Source organism: Lupinus angustifolius, chromosome LG11 (assembly GCF_001865875.1).
Source record: "Lupinus angustifolius cultivar Tanjil chromosome LG11, LupAngTanjil_v1.0, whole genome shotgun sequence".
In the NCBI taxonomy this organism is placed as follows: domain Eukaryota; kingdom Viridiplantae; phylum Streptophyta; class Magnoliopsida; order Fabales; family Fabaceae; genus Lupinus; species Lupinus angustifolius.
The window spans coordinates 33,764,307-33,778,025 of record NC_032019.1 but is presented as its reverse complement, the minus strand read 5'-3'; the positions used below and the strand labels follow the sequence as shown (position 1 = coordinate 33,778,025).

Here is a 13,719-nt window from a genome sequence, read left to right as displayed (position 1 = left end):
CAATTGTCAATTAATAAGTGGGTGTGAGGAGATAATTTCTCTCCTCACACCAGGAGATACATTATCTTCAACAGGAGGATAATGTATCTCATGATATGAGGAGATAACTTCTCTCCTTATACAAGTTAGTTGTGATACATACTACTTTTTACTTATTTTAAAAATAAAATACACACCAACTAAAGAATAAAAAAATACTAAACTTTTAAAGTAATTTTGTTCTTTAAGGATCATCAACTTAATGCATTGAATATTAAAGTCATTTTAGTCATAATATAATAAAAAGAACATGTGTTTCCTTTAATCTTTTTTGTTGTTGGTATACTGAGAAAACAAAACTTGGAAGAAAGATCTATGTGGAGGTGCACCGACGCCAACAAAATTCTAACATAACAGTAGTCAACAGGAGGATAATGTATCTCCTGATATATAACTTCTCTCCTTGTACTAGTTAGTAATGATACATAGCTACTTTTTACTTATTTTTAAAATAAAATAAAAAATAAAATGTAAAATATCACAATTGTCAATTAATAAGTGAGTGTGAGGAGATAATTTCTCTCTTCACACCCGGAGATACATTATCTCTCGTTATATGAGGAGATAACTTCTCTCCTTATACTAGTTAGTAGTGATACATATTACTTTTTACTTATTTTTAAAATAAAAAATAAAATAACACCAACCAAAGAATAAAAAAATATTAAACTTTTATAGTAATTTTGTTCTTTAAGGATGATCAACTTAATGCATTGAATATTAAAGTCATTTTACTCATTAAAATATAATAAAAAGAACATGTGTTTCCTTTAATCTTTTTTGTTGTTGGTATATTGAGAAAACAAAACTTGGAAGAAAGATCTATGTGGAGGTGCACCGACGCCAACAAAATTCTAACATAACAGTCAACAGAAGGATAATGTATCTCCTAATATATAACTTCTCTCCTTGTACTAGTTAGTAATCTTACATAGCTACTCTTTACTTATTTTTAAAATAAAATAAAATGTAAAATATCACAATTGTTAGTTAATAAGTGGGTGTGAGGAGATTTCTCCTTACACCAGGAGATACATTATCTTCAACGGGAGGATAATATATCCCCTGATATGAGGAGATAACTTCTCTCCTTATACTAGTTAGTAATGATACATCTTAGTTTTAACTTATTTTTAAAATAAAAAATAAAATACACACCAACCAAAGAATAAAAAAATATTAAACTTTTAAAGTAATTTTGTTCTTGTTCTTTAAGGATGATCAACTTAATGCATTGAATATTAAAGTCATTTTAGTCCTTAAAATATAATAAAAAGAACATGTGTTTCCTTTAATCTTTTTTGTTGTTGGTATATTGAGAAAACAAAACTTGGAAGAAAGATCTATGTGGAGGTGCACCGACGCCAACAAAATTCTAACATAACAATCAATAGGAGGATAACGTATCTCCTGATATATCACTTCTCTCCTATTACTAGTTAGTAATGATACATAGCTACTTTTTACTTATTTTTAAAATAAAATAAAAAATAAAATGTAAAATATCATAATTGTCAATAAATAAGTGAGTGTGAGGAGATAATTTCTCTCCTCACACCAGGAGATACATTATCTTCAATAGGAGGATAATGTATCTCCTCCTATGAGGAGATAACTTCTCTCCTTATACTTTTTTTTTGGTTTCCCACAAGTATCCTCGCACTAGAGGCAATCCTGTCCGAACCGGGCACATCCAAAGGTAAGTGGGGCTACCTCTCCCAACGAGCATTTATTCCATCCACAAGACTCGAACCTGATTTCTTGCTTAAGGGGAATCAAGTATGTACCACTTGAACCAACGCCCGTTGGTTCTCCTTATACTAGTTAGCAATGATACATACTACTTTATACTTATTTTTAAAATAAAAAATAAAATACACACCAACCAAAGAATAAAAAAATCTTAAACTTTTATCGTAATTTTGTTCTTTAAGGATGATCAACTTAATGCATTGAATATTAAAGTCATTTTAGTCATTAAAATATAATAAAAAGAACATGTGTTTCCTTTAATCTTTTTTGTTGTTGGTATATTGAGAAAACAAAACTTGGAAGAAAGATCTATGTGGAGGTGGACCGATGCGAACAAAATTCTATCATAATAGTCAAGAGGATAATGTATCTCCTCATAGGAGGAGATAACTTCTCTCCTTATACCAGTTAGTATTGATACATAGTTACTTTTTACTTATTTTAAAATAAGATAAAAAATAAAATGTAAAATATTACAAGTGTCAATTAACAAGTGGGTGTGAGGAGATAACTTCTCTCTTTATACTATTTAGCAATGATACATAGCTACTTTTTACTTATTTTTAAAATAAAAAATAAAATAAAATGTAAAATATGACAAGTGTCAATTAATAAGTGGGTGTGAGGAGATAATTTCTCTCCTCACACCAGGAGATACATTATCCTCAACATTCAAATGGTGTATTTGAATTGGTTGAGAGACTCGACTCGACAAATGAATAAGAAAATCTTATTTAATTATCAATTATGTTTGAGATATTAATAAATTACTTAGATTTGGGCAAGAGAGAATCTCTATTTTATTAATGGAATTAAAAATATTAACTTTTAAGATAAAGTATGCAGACAAATTTCTAAATATCAAGTTAATTTTTAGGAAAATTTCTCTCCTCACACCAGGAGATACATTATGCTCAATAGGAGGATAATGTATCTCCTAGTATGAGGAGATAACTGCCCTCCTTATACTATTTAGCAATGATACATAGCTACTTTTTACTTATTTTTAAAATAAAATAAAAAATAAAATGTAAAATATCAGTGTCAATTAATAAGTGGGTGTGAGGAGATAATTTCTCTCCTCACACCAGGAGATACATTATCCTCAACAGTCAAATGGTATATTTGAATTGGTTGAGAGACTTGACTCGACAAATGAATAAGAAAATCTTATTTAATTATCAATTATGTTTGAGATATTAATAAATTACTTAGATTTGGGCAAGAGAGAATCTCTAATTTATTAATGGCATTAAAAATATTTACTTTTAAGATAAAGTACGCAAACAAATTTCTAAGTATCAAGTTAACTTTTACGAAAATTTCTCTCCTCAGACCAGGAGATACATTATTCTTAATAGGAGGATAATGTATCTCCTAGTATGAGGAGATAACTGCCCTCCTTATACTATTTAGCAATGATACATAGCTACTTTTTACTTATTTTTAAAATAAAAAATAAAATAAAATGTAAAATATCACAAGTGTCAATTAATAAGTGGGTGTGAGGAGATAATTTCTCTCCTCACACCAGGAGATACATTATCCTCAACAGTCAAATGGTATATTTGAATTGGTTGAGAGACTTGACTCGACAAATGAATAAGAAAATCTTATTTAATTATCAATTATGTTTGAGATATTAATAAATTACTTAGATTTGGGCAAGAGAGAATCTCTATTTTATTAATGACATTAAAAATATTTACTTTTAAGATAAAGTATACAAACAAATTTCTAAATATCAAGTTAACTTTTATGAAAATATCATCAAATGTAGAAAGTTAAAAATATCATTCTCAAAGACTAAATCGATAAACACTTCAAATTTTCATGAAGTTAATTTTAAATTATGAGAGGTTCATTGTATTTTTTAGAATAAACTGTAGGAGTATTGCATATTTCAAGTACGGTATAATTTTTTTTTTATTTGATATTTTTATAGTTATCTGAAAAAACGACAAAAATCTCAAACTTTATACAAAATTTATGCATATTACAAAGTCAATATGTTTCTAACTACCTCTTCAGATTATTCGATAGTAAAATTGATTGACTATTGCATAAAAATAATGTTAAATTAGTAATAGTGAAATTTTCACATTCATATATTTTATTTTAATCTTGATTATCACATCATTTGTATTTAATTTTCATTTTTTATATATCAATATTCTTATTAAATCTTAAATTTACTTGTATGGACATATTCTTCTCCCTCATTTTATAATTGGATTTAATATATATATACTCACACTGTAAATGTTTTTTACACTATGAGCAAATCCATATCATTTATATGTTAGTTATCATTGACTTTCAAACAAAAGTATTACAAATCAATGTGAATGATATGCTAAGAGTATAAAAAATTTTATACAGTCAGTCCATTGATTTTAAACTCTTTATAATTTTGTTGATAGCTTCCTCTGATTATTAATTAATTAATTAATTAATTAATTAATATATACTATACTAACAAACAGTTTCTTTTGTTACCTTCACATCATTGTTATTTAATTTTCATTTTTTATATATCAATATTCTTATTAAATCTTAAATTTACTTGTATGGACATATTCTTCTCCATCATTTTATAATTGGATTTAATATATATACACTGACAGTTAATGTTTTTTACACTATCAGCGAATTCTTATCATTCATATGTTAGTTATGGTTGACAAAACAAAAGTATTACAAATTAATGTGAATGATGGACTAATAGTATAAAAAACTTTACATTGTCAGTGCATAGATTTTAAACTCTTTATAATTTTGTTGATAGCTTCCTCTGATTATTAATTAATTAATACATACTATACTAACAAACATGATGAAACTAGTTTCCTTTGTTACCTTCACATCATTTGTATTTAATTTTCATTTTTTATATATCAATATTCTTATTAAATCTTAAATTTACTTGTATGGACATATTCTTCTCCATCATTTTATAATCGGATTTAATATATATACATTGACAGTATAAATGTTTTTTTTACATTATCAGCAAATCCTTATCATTCACATGTTAGTTATCGTTGACTTTCAAACAAAAGTATTACAAATCAATATGAATGATGTGCTGACAATATAAATTTTTTTACACTATGAGTACATAAATTTTAAACTATTTATAATTTTGTTTATAGCTTCTTCTGATTATTAATTAATTAATACATACTATACTAACAAACATGATATAACTACTTTCCTTTTTTACCTTCACATCATTGGTATTTAATTTTTATTTTGTAAATATCAATATTCTTATTAAATCTTAAATTTGCTTGTAAGGACATATTTTTCTCCATCATTTTATAGTTGAATTTAATATATATACATTGATAGTGTAAGTGTTTTTTACACTATCAGTAAATCCTTATCATTCATATATTAGTTATTGTTGACTTTCAAACAAAAGTATTACTAATCAATATGAATGTGAATGATGTGCTGACAATATAAAAAACTTTACACTGTCAATGTATAGATTTTAAACTCTTTATAGTTCTGTTGATAGATGATTATTAATTAATTAATACATACTATACTAACAAACATGATGAAACTAGTTTCCTTTGTTACCTCTGACTTCTAGAACATGTGGAGCTTATGGAAATAATAAGATTTTACACTAGAGAAAAATATATACACATAGTATAAAAGTTTTTTACATTTTTATTATATTATTTACTATGTATTTTAACTATTGTTGACTTTAAATATAAATATTACAAATGAATGGTATATAATACATTGACTATATATAAATCTTACATCAATAATACATAAATATTACATTTTATGCAATAAAATAGAGAAAAAAATATATGAGTAAGAGTTTTTATATTACTACCACTATAATGTTATTGATTTTTAAATAAAAGTAATACATATAAATATCAAAGGATGTAGTATAAATATTTATACATTTGTGGTGTAAAAATATAATAAGGTAATTATCTACTATTTACATTTGTATACTTTTTATTTAAGAGTGAATGTTAATTAAAACGATTTAATATATACATTATGAGTTTATTAACCATCATACAATTCTAAAACAACAAAAATAATACAAATGGATATTACTGTTCAGTCTAGTATATATCTTTTTCTCCTAAATTAATTAAGTACCTTCCACAAAACCCACTCCTAAAAACGACACTTCGTCTAACGCTGAAATCACAAACGACAATGGCAACTGATAAATCGGTGATGGCAGTGATCAGAGCCGGAAGGCCAACCTTCCGTAACCAAAACGACAAAATCGCCTTTGCCGTTCACGCTTCTTTTCTCGCCTCCGGTTACATCCTCACCGCTACGGGTCCTCAAGCCCTAAACGACACCGCGTTTTACAACTCCTCCAATGGTAAAAAAAACCCTTTTCTTTTTTTCTCCTTTTTTCTGCTAAAGTTATCGAATTTATTTGTTGTTGTTTGCGTTTTGTGTGTAGATGAGGTTTCAATTGATCAGTGGAACGAATTAAACGACGAGTACGCGTTTATTTACGCGAACCCGGAAAAGGGTTTGAAGAAAGTGCTTTTGAAATGCGTTGTGATGAATGAAAATTTGATTGTTGATGGTTTGGCTGAAGGATCTTCTGAGCCTGCACACTTTGTGATCAAGTAATTGATTTTTCTTTTTTCTTGCTGATTTCAGTTTTTAATTATTTTATTTTACTATGTTTTTTCCATTAGAGTGAGTTTGACGCAATGCTAAGGTTGTTGTTTAGTGACCATAGTCTCAAATCCCGAAAACAGGCACTCGGCTTGTGGAGTAAGTATGCTAAGGTTGTTGCTTAGTGACCATGATTTCAAGTCCTGCAAACAGCCCTCCGCTTCCGGGCTGAGGCTGAGTATATCTATTATTACTAGACCCCACTAAGTGAGAGCCTCGTGTACTGGTCTTTTATGTTCTGTGTTGGAAGTTGAATTTTTGCATGTGCTTTATCTGTTGTGTGGAAAATTGCTATAGAATCTTTGAGAGAGTTCATTCTTTCTTATCAAGAAAAAACTTCAAAACTCTTGGGGGTTGACTTTATTACATATAAGTAGATTCATAACTTTTGTAGTATGATATAAGTGAGCCGTTTTTATCGGATTGGTACAAAACCTGGCTGATGCATCTTCACTGTGCTTCCTCTATCAATTAGATCTTTATCCATAGAAAAAAGTGTTTAGGCATGTATATTTCTTCATATTTTGACGTCTGTGAAGTTTCTTTCTTTGCTACAGCTGATAAAAATCATTGTCGTCGTTTTGGTGAATACAAATATATAATACTAAAGAGCACTTTGATTAATGAATACAAACAATCAAGTCTTAATCCCGTTCCATTTGATCAGCTAACTTCGACTAATCAATATTAGTCATAATTCAAAATTAAAGAAGGCCTCTATTACATAGAAAAAGTTTATTTTTTTCCTTTTCAAAATACTTCAATTAGGGCACACAAGAAATAGGCCAATTATGTAAGATAACTATCTTGATTTCATATATATATGATATATGAAAGTATATCATATATCTGTTGTTGTTTTCTTTATATGCAGTGAATACTTGTTTTATTTTTTTGTAACTTGATGAGAAGTTTGGGTTTTACAACTTGGTTTACTTTGTTATGTTCAATAGGGCTATTGTTATCATTATTGTTTTTTTAATTCATATCCAGTAAATGCTTATTATTTTTTAGAACTTTTTTCTCAATCCTATGTTGAGAAGTATGTATTTTTGCAACTTGGTTTCCTTTATTGTGTTTAATTGTGCTCATTTTGAAATTGGGTTATTGATTTGTTGTTGCAGTGTTGAGGAATATGCTGGAGAGGATGGAGGCAACAATTATTCTCAGCAGTTTAAGAATTTGGAGAAGCTTGTGAAGAGCATAGATGCGGAAATCTTGTCCAAATTAGATGGTTCCACCGCCAAGGCTAGCTCGTCAAGTAATAGGTAGATTTGCATTTTCTGAACTTGGTCTCCTTTTTCATTGTTATCTGGGAATGCAAACCTCATATAACTGTTTGAGTAAATGCTAGAAATTATCCGAATTGAACCGTTATACATTTATATGAGTTTAATTTTGATTCATTGTCAATTTAAAGTTTTTTCACTTCACCAGTTAATAATTATATGGGAATGCATGACCAAGTGATAGTGTGTGTAAGAAGCTTTTACACTGGTAGTAGATGCATGCTAAATCTCACATCATTTTTGTAGATAACATTTGTTAGCAGTAACATAGAGAGACAACCAAGTCTTAATGTGACAGATGATTTCATTGTTTTTTTACAGAAGTTCAGAAACAAATGACAGGACAAGGCAAGGGATATATGAACCTGGTGCTGGATTTGGTGGACTTGTCGCTCCTCCAAATCATCCATCTGGGTAAGCATTCCTCTTTCCGTATGTTGTGGTGAATGTAACTGGTCTTTGCAGAAATGGTGAACTCCTCCATTTCTTCTACCTTGTATAAAGGAGTGATGTACTATTATTAAACTCGGCAGCATTTTGCTAGATTTTGTTAGCTTTTACGGAGCAATCTGTTCTGTGGTGTCTTTCTGATCCTTGCTTGTAATTTTCCCTGCTTATGATTGTCTTTTGCTTTTGTATTAATTAAGTTTTAATATTTTGCCTTTTTCAACAGAATAATATTGCCTCCAGTTCCCAGTGGTTCTGGCAGTGATCTTTTTCCTGGGCCTGGTGCTGGAATGTACCCTACAAGGTATGCGTTTTCCCCAAATATTAGATTTTTAGCCTCCCGAACAAATGTTAGGTCATGTTTTAACAATTATTATCTCCCTTGACATTTTCCTTTCTGGATTTCAGGGGTGATCCTGGATTTGGTGGCAGCATGCTTTTTGGTCCTAATGACCCACGTTGGCTCGGTGGTGGAGGACCTGCTTTTCACGGAGGACAGCCGTAAGTTGTTCACATCTCTTTTTTATTGTTTTGCTCTCTGATTGATACACGTGGCTTATTATCATATGCTTATCTCTGTCTGTGAATATTTCTTAATAGGGGTGTTCCTCCGGGTGCTCGATTTGATCCCTATGGCCCTCCCGGTGTTCCTGGTTTTGAACCCAACAGGTTTGCAAGGTATGATGGAGTACATCATATATTCATATAGTATACTGCTGCAAATGCAATGACGCCATTTATATGTTTATCCAAACACTGATCTTACTGTCAGTGTCAATTATCTGGATAGATCATGAAAATACTTGTTTCAACTGTTAGCTACGGATTTTAGGCATGTGATACTGGGTTGATTATAATTTAAGGTTTCTTCTCAATTGCTTAAATTAATTCCATTTATGTTGGGTATGTATGGATCAGTGTTTTACACAAATGGGGTAAGTGTTATCTTACATCATACTTTGTACATCACTTTTGCATCAATAGTTTTCGGAATTATTCAATTTAATTAAAAAAAAACATAGACACTGATATGATTTAACTCTGAAGGGTTATGAGTATTAATGTAAAAGATTTGGTGCCTAGGTAACCAGGTCCTTACAAAATATTGATGGACAGTGATATAGTTTATTAAACATGCATGTGTTGTTAAATATAACATCAAATAAACAAATTTTTCTTCTTCATGTCTTGCAGGAATCCTCCAAGGCCAGGATATGATGGTCATCCAGACTTGCAACATTTCCGTAGAGATGCTGATTCAGATTACATATAGGAGAGAAAGATATATACACTGACAGCGTAAGAGTTTTTTACATTGTCATTTCATCATTCACCATTCATATTTAATCATCGTCAACGTAATACAAATGAATGGTAAATGGTGCACTGACTGTGTATAAATTTTTATACTAATAGTGTATAAGTATTATACTCTACATATATATATATAGATGTAGTAGCATCACTTTTCATTTTTCATTCCCTTTTTTTGTCTATATTCCTTTTATCAGGGAAGAAAAATAACAGTATGTGTGATCTACTCAATCAAACTCCTATGTATGCCCCAGAAAATGGTTTTGGATTTAAATAACTTGAGAAATGGGTTGTAAACTTTGAAGTGAAACATACTATAAAAACCATTCACATTTCGGTGACTTTGGGTTCCCCTTGTTGAGGGATTTAGATGTTTGTCTATTCTTATATCTAGTTTCATGTACATGATACGTGAAGCTGATCCAACTTATCGGGATTAAGGTTTGGTTGTTGTTTTATATCTAATGTGAACTTAAGACCAATAAGTTAAAGCAAAATGGAATACAACTTGTCACTCGTGAGCCTAAAGAGACGTAACAAGGTGGGAAGCGTGTAGCATGTTGTGTCTGTGTGTGTTTGCGTCCAACATATCACATCCCTTGTCTCTTTCCATAGTATTTCTCATCAAATAATTTAAGAAAAAAATATTATGACTTAATATAGGTCTACTATTTGTTGGTTAATGTATTTTATTATAGTTAAGGAGCTGAGATTGTTAATATATTTTATATATTTGTTGTTTTTTTCCTATACTATATAAATTTAGGCTTTAATATTGATACACTGAAAATATTGCATTATCTACCTTATAATTGTGAAAATACATTTTAATATTTAATAAATATGTTAGATTAATAGGTTAAATAAGTTTTTTCATAAACTCAAACCTTAGTCTGCAATCTGCATACCTAAATACACATTTTGAAAAACTATAATCTAACTTGCTAAATAATGAAGTTTGAGTAGACTACATTAGGTAGTAGGCCAGATATGCAATTTGTTTTCTTCCCACCCTTAGTGATGTGTTTGTTTTGTTAGGGGATCTAACAAATGTTTCTTTCCCTAGAATCTAGGTTTACTTGAGATCTTCTTCTAGGGTGAAGATTCTCTACATAAAACCAGGAAAATAAAATATAGTGTATTTTCAACTGTTTATATTTGATATAAACTTTATTTTATATAATTTTTTAAATTTAACTTATTTAATTTAATGAGACATATTGTATGGTAGGTATATTCATTTAGGGTCGATATTTTGATGTCATTTGTTCAATTAACTGATTTTACCATCTAATGAAATAAAGACTTAATGGTATTATTTTTGGTTTAATATTGTCATATGACATCATGACTTAATTATTGTGAAAAGGGGATAAATACCAACAAAATTATATAAAGAGCTAGAAGGTTTGATTGGGTCTTCTAGAATCCCAATAGACCTAACATTTCAACTTATTAGGCTCACGTTCAATCCAAATAAATAAGAGGACCTACCCCACCTTTTTCTTCTAGACAACACATTAATATAAAGTTACAATGCATTGCATGTCATTTTCACTTTTATTTTTCTTTATCATTTTAAAAATATTATAATAACAATATATGGCTCACATATCATCCTATACAAGTTTAGTCCTCAAAAGTTCACAACTTCGAAGTGCTCCATAGCTCTTATACCTCTTAGGTTTTAGAAGCTCATCAAATCACAGAGTGATATATGGCTATGAATAAGCCTTATGTGCTATTCTTGTTGATCATCATGGTTGTTTCAATTTCAGAGAAACCATTAGTTATAGAAGGAAGGGCACTTTCCTTAATATCTAATCAAGGTAACTAGAATTATTTACAAATTATTCTCCATCTTTGTTTTGTGCTTGTGAGAATTGCTGATTCATTTTTGTTTTGTGTGTTGTTGTTAATTTAATTTGTATGTGATGTAATTGAAGGGTCCTCAAAGATTTTTGCAACACTTGGAGTTGTTTGCAAGTGTTGTGATGGAGATGGAGGTGCATGCACTAGTACATGGGTAGAATCTTGTAATAATTTGCAGTGTTTGCCTTGGAAATCACACTAGTTATCTTTTGTATCTCTCCTAGTTTTTCATTTGTTGTATATTGAGTTTAGAAATATTATAGATATTAAACAATATTAAGAGTGTGTTATGTGGAACATGTTAATAGCAATGATATACAAATATATGGCCACCACATATCCATGGCACTTTAATTAGTCTGCTACAAAATAAGAAGGTTTAATTATTTTTTCCTGCCTCAAATTTTGATTTTAGTCACTCAATTGTTGTTTTGTTATTTTAGTTCTTGTACTTTTAATATTTGGCAATTTAGTTATTATCATTAGTTTTGTGTTGAAATTGTTGACCTAGTAAAGAAGGTCATATCAATGATATCATATGTCTCTCACATTATTTATTTAGTTTTGCGAGTTTTGATTTTAGTCCCTATAAATTAAAAAAAATTATTTAGTCCTTATAAATTAAGAATTTTTTATTTAGTCCCTATAAATTGTCTAGTTTTGATTTCAGTCCTTAATTTCTGTAATGGAAAATGATAATAATTGAAATATTATTTATTTTTGGATTAATATGAAAAATATCACATTCTAGATGAAATGATGAGATTTCCAAATGTAGAATCGATGTGAATATTAGGTTTAGGGTTTGAAAAATTATTCTGCAGAATCCGATATAAAAAGTAATAATATGAATATTAAAAAATAATAAAAATTCTCATTGAGCAAATAGTGTTAGGTTTAAATTCGAACCAAAATATTAAAATTAGGGTCTAACTACTCATATATCCAAAAGGTATTAAATATAATCATTAAAAGCATATATGCAAGACAAACAAAATAACAATGAGCAAAATCATATATTTAAATTTGCCACTTTAATGGACTAAAATAAAAGGTAATTAATTTATACAGACTAACATCAAAATCACTTGATAATCAAAACCAAAACGATTGTAATTAAATGAATGTTGGGAATGTCTCTTTAATTGATAGGATAATATGATTATTAATGTGTTCAATTGAATATGAACACAAGGCTATTGCATTTCTAAAATATTAGAATTATTTGATTGACTCTTAAGGGCTATAAAATCCAACATAGAAAGTTGAAGATAATATTCTCAAGATGTCTTGAGTATATGATAAATATTAATTATTCACAATCTCTTTATAAAAAAAGAGCATTTCCCTAACTTGTTGGTAGGGATGGCACCATGCACAGGTAGGGGACAAGTCTTAACTCGTTCCAACTCAGTCCATGCTCACCCTTACTTAAGTTGAAAAAACCCTGGACCCTGATGCCTCTTCCTTCTGGAAAAGTTCCCATTGACTGCAAATGGGTTTGTAAGATCAAGCTTCATGCTGATGGTTCGTTGGAAAGGTATAGAGCGAGATTGGTTGCCAATAGTTCCACTCAAATGGAAGGTGTGGACTATTTTGATACTTTATCAAATGTTGTGAAAGTCACTAAGTTAGCGTTGTTCTTGCCTTAGCAGCTACAAGGGGATGGTTCCTAGAACAACTTGATGTGAATAATGCATTTCTTCATGGTGACTTACATGAAGAGGTGCACATGGTACCTCCTCTAGGACTTTCTCTCTTTGACCCCAATCAGGTTTGCAAGTTGAATACATCCTTGTATGGGCTTAAGCAAGCTAGTCGAGAATGACACACTACCTTGTCTGCTGCACTAATATATTTGGATTATGCACATTCTTTGGCATATCATGTTTTCTTCACTAAGTTATCATCAAATTCCTTTCCTGCAATTCTGGTGTATGTAGATAATATGGCGTTAGTTGGCAATGATATGACTGAGATTACTAAAGTTAAAACATTCCTTCACCAAAACTATAGAATCAAGGACTTAGGGTCCCATTTTTTCTGGGCCTTGAGATTGCTAGGTCCAAGGAATGAATCCATCTCAATCAACGAAAATATGCTCTATCCATTTTAGAAGACTATGTTTGCCTTGCTATTTAGTCTGCTAAGGTATCCTTTGATCTTTCTGCCAAGTTCCAATTTGTCTATAGTGAGCCTTTTTCTGATGGTGCTGCTTATATAAGATTTGGGAGAAGGTTGTTTTACTTGACAATTTCTAGACCAAATTTGTCCTATGTAGTCCACCAACTCAAACTTTTCATGAACAAGCCCATGACAC

The 13,719-nt window shown here is 29.8% G+C and overlaps 2 protein-coding genes across 3 annotated transcripts; both read left to right on the top strand.

Annotated features, from left to right (window-relative positions):
* Positions 5,927 to 9,868, top strand: LOC109359297 (probable proteasome inhibitor). 2 transcript variants are annotated; one of them, XM_019603913.1, is made up of 9 exons: positions 5,927 to 6,169; positions 6,254 to 6,425; positions 7,602 to 7,745; positions 8,088 to 8,180; positions 8,440 to 8,517; positions 8,622 to 8,714; positions 8,814 to 8,891; positions 9,408 to 9,486; positions 9,671 to 9,868. In XM_019603913.1, the coding sequence occupies exons 1-8, from the start codon at positions 5,995 to 5,997 to the stop codon at positions 9,484 to 9,486; spliced, it is 912 nt and encodes a 303-aa protein (XP_019459458.1). In that variant the 5' UTR covers positions 5,927 to 5,994; the 3' UTR covers positions 9,671 to 9,868. The 2 variants fall into 2 exon arrangements, with proteins under 2 accessions (XP_019459458.1, XP_019459459.1); XM_019603914.1 differs by having other exon boundaries at positions 9,665 to 9,868.
* LOC109360090 lies at positions 11,127 to 11,680 on the top strand. Its single transcript, XM_019604824.1, has 2 exons — positions 11,127 to 11,356; positions 11,474 to 11,680. Exons 1-2 carry the CDS (start codon positions 11,245 to 11,247, stop codon positions 11,599 to 11,601), a joined length of 240 nt encoding a protein of 79 aa, XP_019460369.1. The 5' UTR covers positions 11,127 to 11,244; the 3' UTR covers positions 11,602 to 11,680.